General features: G+C 46.0%; 1 protein-coding gene across 2 annotated transcripts in view; it reads left to right on the top strand.

Moving 5' to 3' along the window:
- Positions 1-18,070, top strand: part of si:dkey-183c6.8 (protein O-GlcNAcase) — a 68,010-nt gene that overhangs the window by 31,354 nt on the left and 18,586 nt on the right. For both annotated transcript variants that reach the window (XM_048535189.2, XM_048535209.2), the window contains 5 exons: positions 559-663; positions 1,709-2,301; positions 7,907-8,081; positions 9,358-9,414; positions 14,013-14,098. In XM_048535189.2, coding sequence (XP_048391146.1) covers positions 559-663; positions 1,709-2,301; positions 7,907-8,081; positions 9,358-9,414; positions 14,013-14,098 — 1,016 coding nt within the window. The remainder of the gene's footprint in view (positions 1-558; positions 664-1,708; positions 2,302-7,906; positions 8,082-9,357; positions 9,415-14,012; positions 14,099-18,070) is intronic.

Below are 18,070 nucleotides of genomic sequence, written 5' to 3'. Positions count from 1 at the left end.
TCTTGCTCCAATCTCCAGTGGCATTTCAGTAACTATTACCCCCTCTTCACAATTGACTAGTTTGGTAACAGCTGAGTAACTTGTTAAACCACAGTGGAGGGCACGCATGCTCCTACTGGTGAGGGAGTGGGACCACACAGAGATCTGGACCAGGTAATGATAGCAGATCCCCTTCTACAAAGGGTCAGGTGAACCAAGTGGGGATTTACAACAAGCCAATGCCTTCACTGTCACTTCCAGTAACACCTAGTGTTCATTTCCCTGTTGCCTTGAACCGAAACAAAATTATTTAATTGAGATTCAATCTTACATTCTGCGGCTTGTTGGTCCAATCACCCACTGCACAAGTGACAAATTAAGGAATTCTCCAATCATCAACTATGACAGACTCCCACGAGGCATTACGTTATTGGGATCAATTCTGGATTTCCAACAACACCATTCCCTGAGGGATGGGCAGGTTGGGGGACGGGGAGGTTCGGGGGATCGAGGAGGTTCCCAGCTGGGAAAGGTGGGATATTCCAACAGATTGATTGACTGCAATGAATCCCGTTCCAGGTGGTGAGAAGGGCACTGAGTCACACCAATCTTACTGCCCCAATGAAGCCCTGAACTTGGCACTGGCTGACTGGGTAAAGGAAGTGAACAGACCTCTGCGCCCAAGTGAGTGTGTGTGTGGGTGGGTGTGTGGGTGTGTGTGTGTGTGTGTGTGAGAGTGAGGGAGAGAGAAGGTGAGAGTGTGTGTGTGTGTGTGTGTGTATGTGTGCATGTGCACACGCGTGTCATTGTGTGTGTCAGAGAGTGAGGGAGAGAGAAGATGAGAGTGTGCATGTGTGTGCGTGCGTGTGTGTGTGCGTGTGTGCGTGCGTGCGTGTGTGTGTGTGTGTGTGTATGTGTGCATGTGCACACGCGTGTCATTGTGTGTCAGAGAGTGAGGGAGAGAGAAGATGAGAGTGTGCATGTGTGTGTGTGTATGTGTGTGTGCGTGCGTGCGTGCGTGTGTGCGTGCGTGTGTGTGTGCGTGCGTGTGTGTGTGTGTTTGTGTGTGTGTGTATGTATGTGTATTGAAGCTTCAGGATGATTTGCTCCGAGCTTTCAAGGTCTTGTGGGAAAACAGATCGGGCGGGTCAGTAGGTAGGAACTGTATCTGTGTTAAACTAGGAATATGGTTCAAACATGAGGACAGCGTTTTTCATGAGTGAAGTTTGGTAGCTCTTGCATGCACGCTCACAGGTTCATATGAAGGTCCAAAAAGGTTCAACTTAGTCAAAAGGACAAAGAGCAAAAAGAATGAATTGGAAAAGGGCCAACTTCAGTGGGTGAGGACAGATTGGACCCAGGTCTATTAGTGCTAAAAATCATCAAGAATTACTGTAATCAATCGATAGTTGGTCTTTTAAAGAGGGAGATGGTTTACCCCAGCCTCGGGTAGCGTAAGCAACACTAGATGTCCCTAGATGATGAGCTAGAGAGTACGATGAAGCAGAAAACATGTACAGGTGAAAGATTTATAATGTAAGGGAAAATCAAGCTGCCCATCAGAAATCCAGGGGGGGTGTGGAAGATGAGGCAAAGAGAAAGTAAGATGAAAGCCTGGCAGTTAGTATGAAAAGATACCAAGTGGTTGATGTTCAATTTTGGATCAGAAACCGAGATTCCAATGGGAAGGAAGGTGGGACTAACTTCCTTGTATCGGTCTTCCCCACAGGTAGGCAGCTGCTTAAGGATGAAAAGGAAGGACAGCGCAGGAGCAGACCTTCAGACGTGGTTAGTCAGAATGGGGATGTCGGACCGAGGACTGAGAAACCAAGTACAAGCACGAGTAACTTACTGCCCCAGGGCAGCCCATTGAATGAGCCAGAGCTGGATGGGGCAAAAGATTCGTTGAGTGAGGAGACTCTCAAGGCTCCGAAGATGGACGTTGGCCAACTAGCAGTGAAAAACGAGAAGACCAGCCCTCTTGGACCAAGGGATTCTGGGAATGATAGCACTTCGCCAAGTTCTGAGAAACTAAATGATGAGTCGACGGGAACTGGTGACATTGACCGCCAGAAATCTCACGGCGAGGGTCATGAGGTGACCGAACAGGACAGGGCCAAGAGTGAGGGTTGCCGCTTTCCCCTGGAAAAGCCACCACTCCAGACGGACAATTTGACCCTGGCCAATCTGCGGCTGATGGTGGACCTCTTTTATCTGCCCTATGAACATGGTGAGGAGACAGCTGGCCTCCTCCGTGAGTTCCATTGGCTCAAGACCAACAGTGACTTTGTGAGTGCAAATGCCAAGATGGAGCTGAAGAAGGTAAGTGAGTGAACGTGAAGACCAGGGCTGGAGTGGTGAGCCACCATTAGGGTGTATAGAGCGAATCTTAGAGCACAGAAGGTGGACATTCAGCCCGGATATCTGTACTGGCCCTTTGAACGCTTCAGTTAACCCCACTTCCTCTGACCCTTCTGCTGCAGGAAGCAGTTCTGCTGTCTTTCCCGTATCACAGCCCTTTGTGATTTTGACCACCCTTAATTAAGCTGCCATCTCTGTGCCTTGCCCAGCTTCTGATGTCCCCCCACAGAGCTAAAATCCCTCACGCTTTACAACTTAATTCTTCTCTGCACCTTCTCCAAGGCTTTGCTGTCCATCCCAAATCATGGTGCCCAGAATTTTAAAACAAAAATTCACTTACATGATGTGGGTATCACTGGCTAGGCCATCATTTATTGTCTATCCCTAATTAGGGTCAATTAATCCCATCAGCCTTTGGGTGCAGTGAAGAATCAGACCACATTGCTGTGGGTCTGGAGTCACATGTAGGCCAGACCAGGTAAGGATGACAGTTTCCTTCCTCCAAGGACATTAATGAACCAGATGGGTTTTTTCCTGATAACGGTTTTACGATCATCATTAGAATAGTAATTCTAGATGTTTTATTAAATTCAAATTCCACCATCTGCCACGATAGGATCCAAACTCAGAAAATTACCCAAGTTTATGGATGAATAGCTCACTGATGAAATGCAATGAGGCCCTCCTTGTTTAAGGGATGGGTGAAGATAGGGACTGTTTGGAAAGCTGGGAAGGATTTTTTTTTATTTCTGCAGCGAACTGGCCTTTAGGCTCCATTGATAACCTTTGCCCTGTGATTAGTGGTCTTTGGGGTGCCTCATTGGAAGGGTGAACAGCAGTAAATCCAGAAAACCCTAGGCATGATTTAGAGTGAAGCGCAGAGATGGAGAGGTCGTGTGTTAGCAGGGCAGTGGGGTTGGGGGGGGGGGGGGGTGGGGGCGGTGTGCAGGGAGATGGAGAAATTGGTATGTGAGGTTGTGGGGGGAGGGAGTTCAGAGAACAGAACAACATGGGTAGGGGTCCTTTGGGAGCAGGTATATTCCCAGAGAGCAGGATCGGGGTGGGACAGGGCAATGCAGAAATTAGGTGTAATTCAGGGGTCAGAGAGAGAAATGGTTGCAGATAAGGGTGGGGAGATGATAGGCCGGGGACGGAGGAAATATTTGGGGTCAGGACTCGGAGGTCAGGGTTATCAGAACATAGAGACAAGCAAGAGGCTGAAGGTCATAGCACAGGAAAAATGGCCCTTTCACCCATCATAACCACTCTGTCTCACAAGGGGAAAGAAACTGTTAGCATCTACCCCAAAGTAGTCATCGAGTCACAGAGGTCTGTAGCAGGGATAAAGGCTCTTCAGTCCATCGCACCCCTGCTGGTCAAAAACAGCCACTAACCAGTCTAACCCCATTCTCCAGCACTTGGCCCATAGCCTCATATGGCTTGGCATTGCAAGTGAACATCTAAATGCTTCTTCATCATTGTGAGGGGAAAGTTTCTTCTGCCCACCCTGTCTATACATCACCCCACCTTTATTTTATACATCACCATCAAGTCCCCCTCTCAATTTCCTTTGCTTTAAGGAAACCAATCCCATGAGCATTCCTGATTTAATGAGGTATGGGTGGAAGGAGCATTTGGGACTGAAACCTTTGGGGGTGCCAGTCTTATGGGGTTGGTGGTAAGGAGAAGAGGCGGTGATTTGCAGGTTACATGGCGGAGGGTGATAGGTGGGTGCGTTTGGGTTCGTCATTCTCATTTTGCTGCCCGTCTGTGCCATTTAAACTTTGACCCAGCTAGGCCTCAGACTGAATATCCTTGTGTTTATTTTTAAAACAATGATGTTGTTGGAGAGAGTGTCGGGAAAGGTTTGGGGAAGCACAAGGATCTGAATGAGTTGATGGGTCAGTGTGTGCAGAGTGAGTTTCACTCTGAGTTTAACTCAAACACACCTCCTGAGCCTGCAAGTGATACTGACACACAGCATAGTTACTGGGAACTTGGCCATTCAGCCCATCATATCCACACCAGCACTCCAAATGAGCAGTATATTTAGTCCTATTCTCTTGCTTTCTCCCTTTGAACACTGCACACTGTTCTTTTTCAGATTCCAGTCCAATTCCTTTCTGAGTGTCTCAACTGAAGCAGCACATTTCTAATCCTAGGCATCCAAAGCATGAAAAAGATTTCCTCATATCACTTTAGATCTTTTTCTGCATAATTTTAAATCTGTGCCCTCTCATTCTCAATCCTTTCATGGGTGGGATCATTTCCCCCCTGGTTACTGTGTCCAGGCCCCTCATGATTTTGAAAACTTCACATGTCCACTCAGCCTCTCCAAGGAAAACAATCCCAATGTGCCCAGCGTATTTCTATGACTGAAGTTCCCTATCCCTGGGGCCATTCTCATAAACTGCTTCTGCACTCTCTCCTGTGCCTTCCCACTCTTCATAAAACCTGGTGCCCAGAATGGGACACAATTCTCCAGCTGAGACTGAGCTAGTGTCCTGGGTTGGCTTAACATAACTTCCTTGCTCTTGTATATGTACCACCTAGAATGACTTATGCACTCCTGCACCATCCCCCTTTAGAGATATTATAGAGTCATAGAGGTATTACAGCTCTCGTCCCTTCATTCCAACTAGCCTACGCCTACCATGTTCCCAAGCCAAACTAGTCCTTTGCCTGTATAATAAAATGTGAGGCTGGATGAACACAGCAGGCCAAGCAGCATCTCAGGAGCACAAAAGCTGACGTTTCGGGCCTAGACCCTTCATCAGAGAGGGCCTCTCTGATGAAGGGTCTAGGCCCGAAACGTCAGCTTTTGTGCTCCTGAGATGCTGCTTGGCCTGCTGTGTTCATCCAGCCTCACATTTTATTATCTTGGAATTCTCCAGCATCTGCAGTTCCCATTATCTCTAGTCCTTTGCCTGTGTTTGGCCCCTATCCCTCCTAACCTTTTCTATTCATGTACCTGTCCAAATGTCTTCTAAATATTGTAACTATACCTGCATCCACTTCTTCCTCAGGCAGTTCATTCCCCATGAACCCCTCACTGTGTGAAAAAAGTTTCCCTTCATGACGTGCCCTTTATTTTGTTTTGTCTCTCAGTGTATCATGTCTCAGCTACAATATAGACCATAAGATATAGAAGCAGAATTAAACCAATTGAGTCTGCTCCATTATTCAATCATTGCTGCTATATTTCTCAACCCCATTCTTCTGTCTTCTCCTGTAACCCTTGATCCCTTTACTAATCAAGAATGTATGTATCCTTCTCTTAAATGTACAGATTCACCACCCTCTGACTGAAGAAATCCCTCCTCCTCCTGTTTATAAAGTGTGGTTATGCCCTCCTGGTCTCTCCTACCAGTGGAAACATCTTCTCTATCCAGGCCTCTCTGTATCCTCACTGGACCTGAAACATTAACTCTGATTTTTTTCCTTCACAGGTGCTGCCAGACCTGCTGAGCTTTTCCTGCAACTTCTGTTTTTGTTCGCTCTGTGTTCTGTATGTTTCAGTCAGATCCCCTCACATCCTTCTGAACTGCATGGATTACAGACCTAGAGGTGTCAACTGCTCCTCATAAGACAAATCCTTCATCCCCAATATCATTCTTGTAAACCTCTCCGATGCCAGCACATCCTTCTTTACATACAAAGCCCGAAACTGCTCATAATACTCCAAATGCGGTCTGACCAGGCCCTTACACAACCTCAGCAGTACATTTCTGCTCTTGTATTCCAGCTGCCTTAAAATGAATGTGAACATTGCATTTGCCTTCAGAGCTGCCAAATAAACCTGCATGTTAACCTTAAGAGAATCCTGAGCAAGGACTCCCAAGTGCCATTGTGCTTCAGATTTCCAAAGCCTTTCCCTGTTTAATAAATGGTCTACACCTTTGTTCCCTTTTTCTTACCAGATCTCCACCTTAATCCCCACGTGCTACCTGTCAACTCACTCCATCAACTTCCCTATATTCTTTTGAAGTTTGGCACTGTCTTCCTCACAATTTATAGTGCTTCCAGGTTTTGGAAGTGTTGGTAAATTTTGCAAGTTTGATATGTACCTCAAGGTCTAGATCATGGATACACTGATCCCAAAGAACTCCTCCACAAACCATCATCCAGCTTGAAAGGCTTCCATTAACTGAGATAACAAAAAGTACATTTCTGAAAAATGGTCTAGGCCTGAAACGTCAGCCTTCCTGCTCCTCCGATACTGCTTGGCCTGCTGTGTTCATCCAGCTCTACAGCTTGTTATCTCAGATTCTCTAGCATCGGCAGTTCCTACTATCTCTTCCATTAACTGTGACTCTGTTGTCACATCAGTTGCTACTGTCCCTTTTATTCCATGAGCTCTAACTATGCTCACAAATCTGTAATGCAGCTCATTTTCAAATGCCTTCATAGAATCCCTACAGTATGCAAACAGGCCATTCGGCCCAACAAGCCCACGCCACCCCTCTGAAGAGCATCCAACCCAGACCCATTCCCCTACATTTCCCATGTCTAACCCACCTAACCTAAACATTCCTGGGCACTACGGGCAATTTAGCATGGCCAGTCCATCTAGCCTGCACATCTTTGTATTGTGGGAGGAAACAGGAACACCCGGAGGAAACCCACGCAGACACAGGGAGAATGTGCAAACTCCACACAGACAGTCGCCCGAGGCTGGAATCGAGCCCGGGTCCCTGGCGCCGTGAGGCAGCAGTGTTAACCACTGAGCCACCGTGCCGCCCTCTGGAAGCCCATCTACACCACATCAGTTGCATTACCTCACCAACCCTCCCCATTGTACCTGTTGTCCTGAGAGCTTTACTTGGGAAAGCTTCCATATCTTAGACACAGAATTCATGGCAACCCTCACACCACCCCCATGGGAAAGGAGCCATTACAATGTCACTTAGCTCTAAGTGAGACAGGGACTGATTCAAAAGATTAACTGGATTGATGGATGACTAAGGAAAGGGTTGGAGGATTGGAGTCAGTGGCTTGTTCATTAAAAGGGCGTCAGGGGCACGTGGCGGTCTGGTGAGACAGTAGGCATCAGGCCTGCCCCTCAGGCCAGGAGCTCTGGGTTTGAATCCCGCTGCAGGACGTGATGGGCAGGGATGGTACAACTGTGATGTGGCCACATTAGAATGGGCATCAACTCAGCGGCAGCAAGAGTGGGAAGATTTCCAGTTAATTATAAAACGAAGAAGATTACTGGAGCGTCTGCCAGCACTCTGCACAGCTCCAAATTACAACATGGCTGTAAAAATGCACATTATCAGCCGAACTCTAACACATGGGGGAATGAGATCAAAGCTTGTTGATTAAGGGGAAACTTGGGTGAGATTGATGGATGTGAATCAGGCAGAGGGAAGGGAGTGACATCGCTGGGCTTTTGATTAAGGGACGGGGTGTGGCTGGAGTGAAGTTGAATGACCTTTGAGTAAGGAGGCACTGGCAGAGGAAGGGGGTGGATTGAGGGAAGATTTGGGGTGTGAGAGTTTGAGATGGTGTTGGTTGACAGAGTTTGGAGCAAGCTGTGAACAGTTCTCCACCCTATCTTCTACAGGGGGAGGAGTGGAGAGTTCGGGCGTCTGCTTTCCAGCTCGCGTGTGACAGGATCGACCAGCTCTTTCAACAGTTCATGAGCAGCTCCAACAGGGCAATAGTCTACGACCTTTACCCTTACCTCTGGGACATCAGGAACACACTCGTGGTTACCAAGGCCTTTGTGATGTGGCTGGGTGAGTGAGAGACTCCACTTACACTGTTTGTGTTAAAGATCAGGAAGCAGGGCTGTGCGCCAGAGGGACTGTGGGAGTCACATTGACCTCAGCTTTGCTTGTGAGCCCTAGGGAGTCACTTTCCATATCTGTCAGAGACAGTAGCAGACTGGGCAACCAGTTCACCTTTCTAAATGTATACTGTCCAAAGGAATAATTAACAATTCAAACATTGCGCTTTAGCAGGTGTCATTCAATAAGATTGTGGCTGTTCCGTTTGTGGCCTCAGTTCTGGTCTCTATTGGAGTCAATCAAAAATTTATTTAAAGTTTATTTCACTCTTGCCTATAAGTAATTACCATTCTAAATAAACTGTACATGCACGCACACACACACACATAAACACACATGCTCACACACACATGCACACACTCACACACATGCACACACTCACACGCACGCACACACTCACGTATACACACACACACATGCGCGTGCACACACACACACATAAACACACACGCTCACACACACACACACACTCTCACACGTACACACACACACGCATGCACACACACGTGCACGCACGCTCAGACACAGAGAGTAACAGGAAAAGAAAATATTTTCTCTGCAGGGATTAACTCTGGGTGAAATCTTTGGCCAATAATCCTTAATTTTTGAAGGATAAAGTGAGAATATAAGAAATGTTCAAGATGGCGTTCACTTGGCATCCTGGCACATGTAAATGAGTGTCCCTAAACACAGGCAGTTGTTGCAGGGATGTTTGCGGATGCAGCTTGTTCAGGAATTGTGAGGAAAATCTGTTTCGCAGGCTTTTACGGGAGACCAGCTGGATCACAGTGGACTCTCATAAAGGGATCTTGCAGAAAGGCAGTGGATAAGTTTGATAGTGACTTTCACAGCAGGCTATTACCCCAAATGAGTTCCCAACCATATCACAACAGCCATAAACCCAGACATGTGACTCCCAGTAAACCCAGCAGCTGTCAAGCCTGGCTGTTTTCTTTGCTTGACTACTACTTTGTTTGATTTCCAATAAGATTTTGTTTTAAATACCCCAATGCTTTTTCAGTGAACCCATCTAAAACAAAACTGGGCAGCTCATAAATCTTTTCAAATGAACGACTGTCCACAATCCTTTAAATGTGAAAGCTTAAAAAAAGGAACAACTTCCTAACAATGGAGGGTAGGGTAATGGCAGTTACGGGAACTAATATGATGATAACACTGCATGCTTGTAACACCCTCTTGTTAATAATGAATTATTTTTCCGTAGATGGCAGAATCGAGAGGGACACCTATTCATTCAACTCTTGGATGAACTGCTTCCAATGTGAGTGGAGTTTTAATAGCATCATAACTCTTGCTGTGATGTGGAATCAATAGCAATAATTTGCTCTTTATGAAACAGTAACACGGTAAGACATCTCAGGATATGCTACAGGAGAGTTTTTGTTTAATTCTTTGCTTGATCATGGGATTTGAGCATCACTAGCTACACCAGCATTTGTTGCCCATCCCTAATTAACTGGTTACATTCTGTGGGAGCTTGCTATGCACACACTATATCTGTGCTTCCCCCTTTTGGCAGCAGAGCGTGTTCCCCAAGCATAGTTTATTTGGCTGTAAAATGACTTGAGATGCATATCTCTTATTAAAAGATTAATATCACTTAGCAAGAGCAGTAATCACAATATTAAGACTACTGCATACTGGGGAGGTGATGAGCTAGTGGTATTATCTCTGGACTGTTAATCCGGACAGCCAGGCATTACTTCGGAGTATTATGCGCAGTTTTGGACCCCATTTCTCAGGAAAGATGTCCTGGCCCTGGAGCGGGTTCAGAGGAGGTTCATAAGAATGGTCCCAGGAATGAAAAGCCTAACATATGAGGAAGGTTTAAGGACTCATTGTAGTTTTGAAGGATTTTGTGGGGAGGATCTAATTGAAACTTAGAGAATACTGAATGGCCTGGACAGAGTGGATGTTGGGAAGATGCTTTGGTAGGAGAGACTAGGAGCTGAGGACACAGCCTTAGAGTAAAGGGAAGACCTTTTAGAATGGAGATAAGGAGAAACTTCTTCAGCCAGAGAGTGGTGAATCTATGGAATTCACTGCCACGGAAGGCTGTGGAGGTCAGGTCATTGAGTACATTTGAAACGGAGATAGATAGAATTTTGATTGTCAAGGGGATCAAGGGTTACACAGAGAATGAGGTTGAAAAACTTATCAGCCATGATTGAATGGCGAAGCAGACTTGATGGGCTGAATGGTCTAATTTTTGCTTTTATGTCTTATGGTCTTATAGTAATGTTCCGGGGACTTAGATTTGAATCCTGCCACAGTAGATGATGGAATTTGAATCCAATTAAAAAAATCTGGAATTAAGAGTCTAATGTTGACTATGAATCATTGCCAATTGTCAGGAAAACCCATCTGGTTCACTAATGTCCTGTAGGAAAGGAATTCTGCCATCCTTACCTGGTCTGGCCTACATGTGACTCCAGACCCACAGCAATGTGGTTGATTCTAAACTGGCCTCTGGGCAATTAGGAATTGGCTAGTTTAGCAATGACATCATCATCTGGTGAATTATTAAAACAAAACCATGTTGGTTATATCTGTGGATCAATGTTTGGTGACAAAAGATGGGGTAATATGTTAGCTGATTATTGCAGCCACTGTAGTTTATTGCGCATTTTCTGGTGGCCTGATTATAATGGAATCCTGACTGCCAATGAGATTCAGTAGAGCAAGATTCCACTAAAATACTTCTGTTTTTGTCACTTACATCTCCTGTAGATTGCTGGTTTTTAGTCATTACTGCTAAGCCCCTTGTGCCCTGTTTTGTCTGTGTGCCTTGCCCCTAAGAGCGAGTTCACCTTTCAGGATGCCGTGCACTCTGTGTATACATTACTGTGACTCTGCGTGGCATTTATTCTGCTGTGGGTCTGTAAAGTGCACATGCAGTGCAATCATTTGGTTTTCTGTAATGTCTGCTTTATGACGTTATTGTATTAACTAAGCTGACCCATGGAGTTAATCAATGCCTGACATACAATTGATTATCAGACCACATTTGTTAATGACACATCTTGTGCCTCTGTGACATGCTGTGCCTTTAAGAGATGTGTTCTGCCCCATTTGTCTTGCAGAGGAGGGGCATTTTGTCACAGTGGTGCTGATGTGTCTGCTCCCACCAGGCAGTTTGTAAATAGCTTTGGGTTTCTCCCGAGATGTTTATTCAGAATAAGATAAGAAAATGATGGGGGGACAGGATCAGAACCTGAGGACTTTTGTTTTCCTGCAGTTATTTTTGTTATTTAGCTGCTAGAACTGATGGCTAGAGTTCTATCTGCTACTAGATTGAAGACTAAGAGAGATTTCCTCTTAGAAATCAGAAGGGGCAGATTGTTTCTTTCTATAGAACTGGAGAGAGACAGTACAGGAGAACAAGAATTGTGTTGCTGAATTGCCAAAGGATGTGTTTATGAAATGCTGCCTGTATTGAAGCAGTTGATGATTAGTGGTTAAATGATATTTTTTCGATACAATAAAGTTTAATTGCATTTGAACTGTGTTGTAAGAGTAAAGTGTCTTTTAAAGCTTAGTGGTCGACCAGTCAAATTATATCTGGAACACAGAGTTTTACACATGACTAAAATAAAAGTTAAGGTCTGGGGCATCTCCATGATATATTTTGTGAGAGGTTAGTCTGGTCTCTAAGACCTCCCACCAAAAGATATCAAAAATAGGTGGGAGAACACATTGTGATGAGGACATAAGGAGTCTGTAAGGGTTATAGATGGGCTGAATGAGTGGGGTTTAACACGGGAAACTGTGAGCTCATTCACTTTTGGTAAGAAGAATCAAAAGGCAGACGATTATTATAACGGAGAGATACTCTAATAAAGGGCAGCACAGAGGGACCTAGGTGTTCTTCGACATGAAACACAAAATGTTAGCATGCACATGCAGCAAGTATTCAGGAAGGCAAATGGAATTTTGGTCCTTTATTGCTGGGGGGAGCGGGGTTAGAGTTTAAAACAGGGAAGTCTTGTTACAACTGTACAGGGTGTTGGTGAGGCTGCAGCTCAAGGACTGTGTACAGTTTTAGCCCCCTTCTTATGAAAGGATACACTGGCATTGGAGGCTGTTCAAAAGAGACCCATTAGGCTGGTTCCTGGGAGGAAGGCGTTGACTTATGGCTCAACTGGTTATTCCTTTATTTGTTAAAGTTTAGAAAAATGAGGATTGATCTTATTAAAACCTGCAAGATTCTGACAGGGTAGGCATTGAGAAGATATTCCCACTAGTTGGCACAAAGGCTGGTGGTAGTAGGCTGTTTGCGTGACTGGACACCTGTGTTCAGTGGTGTACCACATGGATTAGTACTGGGACCCTTTTTTTGTTTGTTGTATAGATAAATGATATAGATGAAAATGTAGGGGGAATGTTAGGCAAATTTACAGGTGGCACCCAGATTGGTAGAGTGGTTTAATAGGGAAGAAAGTATTTGTAGGTTACAGAAGGATATAGATGGGTTACTCAGATGGCTAGACCAGTGGTAGATGGTATTTAACGCTGATAATTGTGAGGTGATGCACTTTTGGAAGAAGAAACAAGATGAGAGAAAACTTAACAAATGGCAGACACTATAGGTAACTTAAAGGAATCAAGGGATCTTGGGGTAATTAGTCACAGATCCCTGAAGTAAGCAGAGCCTGTGAATAGGATACTTATGAAGGTCGATGGGATACTTGCTTTTCATCAGTTGTGGCATTGAATATAAGAGCAAGATGGTAACATTGGAGCTGTGCAGAGCATTACTCAGGCCACTACTGGAGACTGTGCGCAGCCCTGGTCACCCACTTAGAGGAAGGATGTGATAGAACTGGGAGAGGGTCAGAGGAGATTCACCGGGATGTTGCCTGGGATGGAGAAATTGAGCTATAAGACATTAGATAGGTTTGGATTGTTTTCCTTGGAGCAGAGAAGACTGAGGAGGGAACATGATTAAGGTGCATATGATTATGAGGGGTATCGACGGGGTGAATACAGAGCAGCTGTTCCCCTTGATTGAGGGGTTAATCACAAGGGGGCATAGTTTTAGGGGAAGGGGAGGAGATTGAGAGGAATTGAGAAAAAGCAGTTTCACTCGGTGGGTGCAGGAAATCTGGAATGTTGTGCCCCAAAGGTAGCGAAGAAGCCAAAAATCTTACAACCTTTAAAAAATATTTGGATGAGCACTTCAAATATCACAACATGCAAGGATATAGAACAAGTGCAAGAAATTGGGATGAGCGCACCATTAGCAGTAGATATGTCAGTGCCGAGTTGATGGGCCGAAGGACCTTTTCTGCACTGTATGACTCTTTGACTAGTGAGGGAATTGTGAATTAGGCAACGTTGGTACAAAATAAGGGGACACTCATTTAAAGCTGAGATCCAGAGGGTTTTCTTTCTCTTTGGAGGTTTGTGGATGCCTGAATTCTCTACCCTAAAGAATCATGGAGGCTAGATCCTTGAAAGCATTGAAAGAGGAGGTGGATAGATTTCTGAAATTTTGGGGAGTTGAAGGCTGTGAGGAGATCGCACCACAGAAGGACAGATGAGCTGTGATTTTATAGGAAGATGGGGCTGAATGGCCTGCTCCAGTTCCTATTTCTTACCTCCTGATTAATCTCTGCCCCTCCACCTTTCTCTCCCCGTGTATTTGCTCAAACCTTGTCACGTCCCTCAATTTACTGCTTGAGGTGACCTTCCAACATTTCTCCCTCCGCAGATGTGGCCGGACCTACTGAGAGTTTGCTGTCTTATGTTTTCTGCACCGGTAGTATTTTAGTCTTCCAATATAGTTTGTCAAGTTGTAAATTTTTTCGAATGTTTTGCTGTGATGATTAACGAAACTCCCTATTTTCGCCTTCCCAGGGTGCCGCACTGGCAGCGCTCCTGTTGTCCTGGGTGCAGAAGGTGAGACTTGGATCTACAGAGGAGGCATTGCGGGAGAGTTCCAGGTAATTTTTTTAACAAGAATTCATCCATAAAATGCGGGCATCACTGGCCAGGCTTGGAATTTATTGCCCATCCCTAATTGCCTTGAGGGCAAGTTGAGAATCAACCACATTGCTGTGGGTCTGGAGTCACATGTAACCCAGGGTACGTTCTTACTCAACAATTGACAACAGTTTCATCATTAGACCCTTAAACTTTATTGCGTCAAAATTCTGCCACTTGCCATGATAGGATTTGAAACCAGGTCCCCGGAATGTTAAATGGATCTCTGGATTAATAAGTTTATCGATAATACCACTAGGCCACTGCCTCCTCTAACTCTGGTCCTTGTCTTTTTCTCCCCGTCTTTTTGTTCCCCAACCTCCTGTTTCACCAGGGTTGGTTACTCTGGAAATGTAGCTCTAAAATTCTTGAATTCGCATACTGCCATCGTCTTACCCCTGCCTACGTCTGTACTTAGAACAAAGAAAATTACAGCACAGGAACAGGCCCTTCGGCCCTCCAAGTCTGCACTAACATGCTGCTTGTCGCAACTAAAACCCCATCCCCTTCTGGGGACCATATCCCTCTATTCCAGTCTTATTCATTTACTTGTCAAGATGCCCGTTAAAAGTCACCGCACAATCTGCTTCCACGACCTCCCCCCCCGGCAGCGAGTTCCAGGCACGTACCACCCTCTGTGTAAAAAACTTGCCTCGTACAAGATTGGTGGAGTAGCAGATAGTGAGGGGGACTGTCAGAGATTACAGCAGAATATGGATAGACTGGAGAGTCGGGCAGATAAATGGCAGATGGAGTTCAATCCGGGCAAATGTGAGGTGATGCATTTTGGAAGATCAAATTCAAAGGTGAACTATACAAAGAACAAAGAACAATACAAGCATACGGCATGCTTTCCTTCATTGGGCGGGCTTTTGAGTACAAGAGTTGGCAGGTCATGTTGCAGTTGTGTAGGACTTTGCTTCGCCCACATTTGGAGTACTGTGTACAGTTCTGGTTGCCACATTACCAAAAGGATGTGGATGCTTTGGAGAGGGTGCAGAGGAGGTTCACCAGGATGTTGCCTGGTATGGAGGGTGCTAGCTATGAAGAGAGGTTGAGTAGATTAGGATTATTTTCATTAGAAAGAAGGAGATTGAGGGGGGACCTGATTGAGGTCTACAAAATCATGAGGGGTATAGACAGGGTGGATAGCAAGAAGCTTTTTCCCAGAGTGGGGGACTCAATTACTAGGGGTCATGAGTTCAAAGTGAGAGGAGGAAAGTTTAAGGGAGATATGCGTGGAAAGTTCTTCACACAGAGGGTGGTGGGTGCCTGGAACACGTTGCCAGCGGAGGTGGTAGACGCAGACACGTTAGCGTCTTTTAAGATATATTTGGACAGGTACATGGATGGACAGGGAGCAAATGGACACAGACCTTTAGAAAATGGATGACAGGTTAGACAGAGGGTCTTGATCGGCGCTGGCTTGGAGGGTCGAAGGGCCTGCTCCTGTGCTGTAATTTTCTTTGTATGTCACCTTTAAACCTCACCCCTCGCGTCTTAAACCCATGGTCCATGGTAACTGATCCTTCCACCCTGGGAAAAAGCCTCTGACTTTCCAGTCTGTCCATGTCCTTTATAATCTTGTAGACCTCACTCAGGTCCTCCCTCAAACTCTGTCTTTCCAGTGAGAACGACCCAGTTTCTCTAACCTCTTCTCATAGCTAATGCCCTCCATACCAGGCAACATCCCGGCAAACAGTTTCTGTACCCTCTCCAAAGCCACCACGTCCTTCTGGTAGGGAGGCAACCAGAATTGTACACAACTTGTGTCAGCCCTCAGCCCTCTAAAGTCTCTACAACCCTCCCTCGCTGATCTTTTATACACACTCCATTCTCATATTTACAGGATTAGTTGCCATGTTCTAAGTCCAAAATGTGGAATTGTCTGTCTAAACTTCACGATTCTTTTTAAAAATTTTATTCTTTAGCATGTTTTGGGCATCACTAGCAAGAGTTGGTATTCATTTCCTACTGCTCATTGCCTTTGAACTGATGATTATCCTCGACTTAATGGCCACCCTGCTTAGGGGCCAGGGATGTTGTATGGCTGGTGTCACATCAATTCGAGTTGTTGTTGATTGAGCTGCTTGAATAGTACTGATAGCGGGGTCGCGGGGTGTAGCATTTGACAGGAGAAGCCTGCAGAGTTCCTTTAGCTTCCCTGGAAGAGGGTATATTCTTGGATTGTCTTTGCGAAGTTAAACATTGTCCCAGGCACTGAAGGTGACGGTGTGTTTTTTTTTCCCCAAATGAATTGCCATTGGCTGTTTGTCTGAGGGAGCGGACGGGACCTAATTTTACTGTTTTATCTGAAAAGCATCCCATTCAGAGTTTCAGCCAAGATTAGATCTCAAGTTTCTGGAATGGGACTTGAACCTCCCGATGTTCCGACTCAGAGGCTTGAGCTTTGCACATCTCCTCTGTCCCGAAAGGAATGGCCTGTTTGGAGCTGAAGGCCATTACATGCTGGCACTCAGTCTCAAAATAAGTTTAAAACCAAGGCTCTCCCATTTTAAATTAAAAAAACAATAGAGCAACGGAGAAACTCAACCAGTCTGCCAGCATCAGCAGAGAGAGAAACAGAGTTAATGTTTTGAGTCTGATGTGATTCATCCTCAGAAAAAAGACAGACCGAAAATGGTATCAGAGATAATGGGAACTGCAGATGCTGGAGAATCCGAGATAACAAAGTGTGGAGCTGGATGTACACAGCAGGCCAAGCAGCAGCTCAGGAGCACAAAAGCTGACGTTTTGGACCTAGACCCTTCATCAGAAAAAGGCGGATGGGGAGAGGGTTCTGAAATAAATAGGGAGAGTGGGGGAGGCGGATCGAAGATGGATAGAGGAGAAGATAGGTGGAGAGGAGACAGACAAATTAAAGAGGCGGGGATGGAGTCTGTAGAGGCATGTATAGGTGGGGAGGTAGGGAGGTGATAGGTCAGTCTGGGGAGGACGGACAGGTCAAGGGTGCGGGATGAGGTTGGTAGGGAGGAAATGGAGGTGCGGCTGAGGTGGGAGGAGGGGATAGGTGAGAGGAAGAACAGGTTAGGGAGGCGGGGACAAGCCGGACTGGTTTTGGGATGCAGGAGGGGGAGGGGAGATTTTGAAGCTTTTGAAATTCACATTGATAACATTGGGCTGCAGCGTTCCCAAGCGGAATATGAGTTGCTGTTCCTGCAATCTACGGGTGGCATCATTGTGGCACTGCAGGAGGCCCAGGATGGACATATCATCTAAGGAATGGGAGGGGGAGTTGAAATGGTTTGCGACTGGGTGGTGCAACTGTTTATTGTGAACCGAGCATAGGTGTTCTGCAAAGCGGTCCCCAAGCCTCCGCTTGGTTTCCCCAATGTAGATGAAGCCACAATGGGTACAGTGGATGCAGTATACCACACTGGCAGATGTGCAGGTGAACATCTGCTTGATGTGGAAAGTCCTGGGATGGGGGTGAGGGAGGAGGTGTGGGGGCAGGTGTAACACTTCCTGCAGTTGCAGGGAAAAGTGCCGGGTGTGGTGGGGTAGAAGGGGAGTGTGGAGTGGACAAGGTAGTAATGGAGAGAGTGGTCTTTCCAGAAGACAGACAAGGGTGGGGATGGAAAAATGTCTTTGGTGGTGGGGTCGGATTGTAGATAGCGGAAGTGTCAGAGGATGATGTGTTGTATCCGGAGGTTGGTGGGGTGGTATATGAGGACGTGGGAGATTCTCTTTTGGCGGTTATTGCAGAGACGGGGTGTGAGGGATGAGTTGCAGGAAATGTGGGAGACATGGTCGAGGGTGTTCTCGACCACCGTGAAGGGACGTTGTGGCCCTTGAAGAACGAGGACATCTGGGATGAGCGGGATTGGAATGCCTCATCCTGGGAGCAGATGTGGCGGAGGTGAAGGAATTGGGAATAGGGGATAGAATTTTTGCAGGAAGGTGGGTGGGAG

This window comes from Stegostoma tigrinum, chromosome 1 (genome assembly GCF_030684315.1).
Source record: "Stegostoma tigrinum isolate sSteTig4 chromosome 1, sSteTig4.hap1, whole genome shotgun sequence".
Classification (NCBI taxonomy): domain Eukaryota; kingdom Metazoa; phylum Chordata; class Chondrichthyes; order Orectolobiformes; family Stegostomatidae; genus Stegostoma; species Stegostoma tigrinum.
Note: the sequence above shows the minus strand (reverse complement) of the source record. Positions and strands in the feature narration are given on the sequence as shown.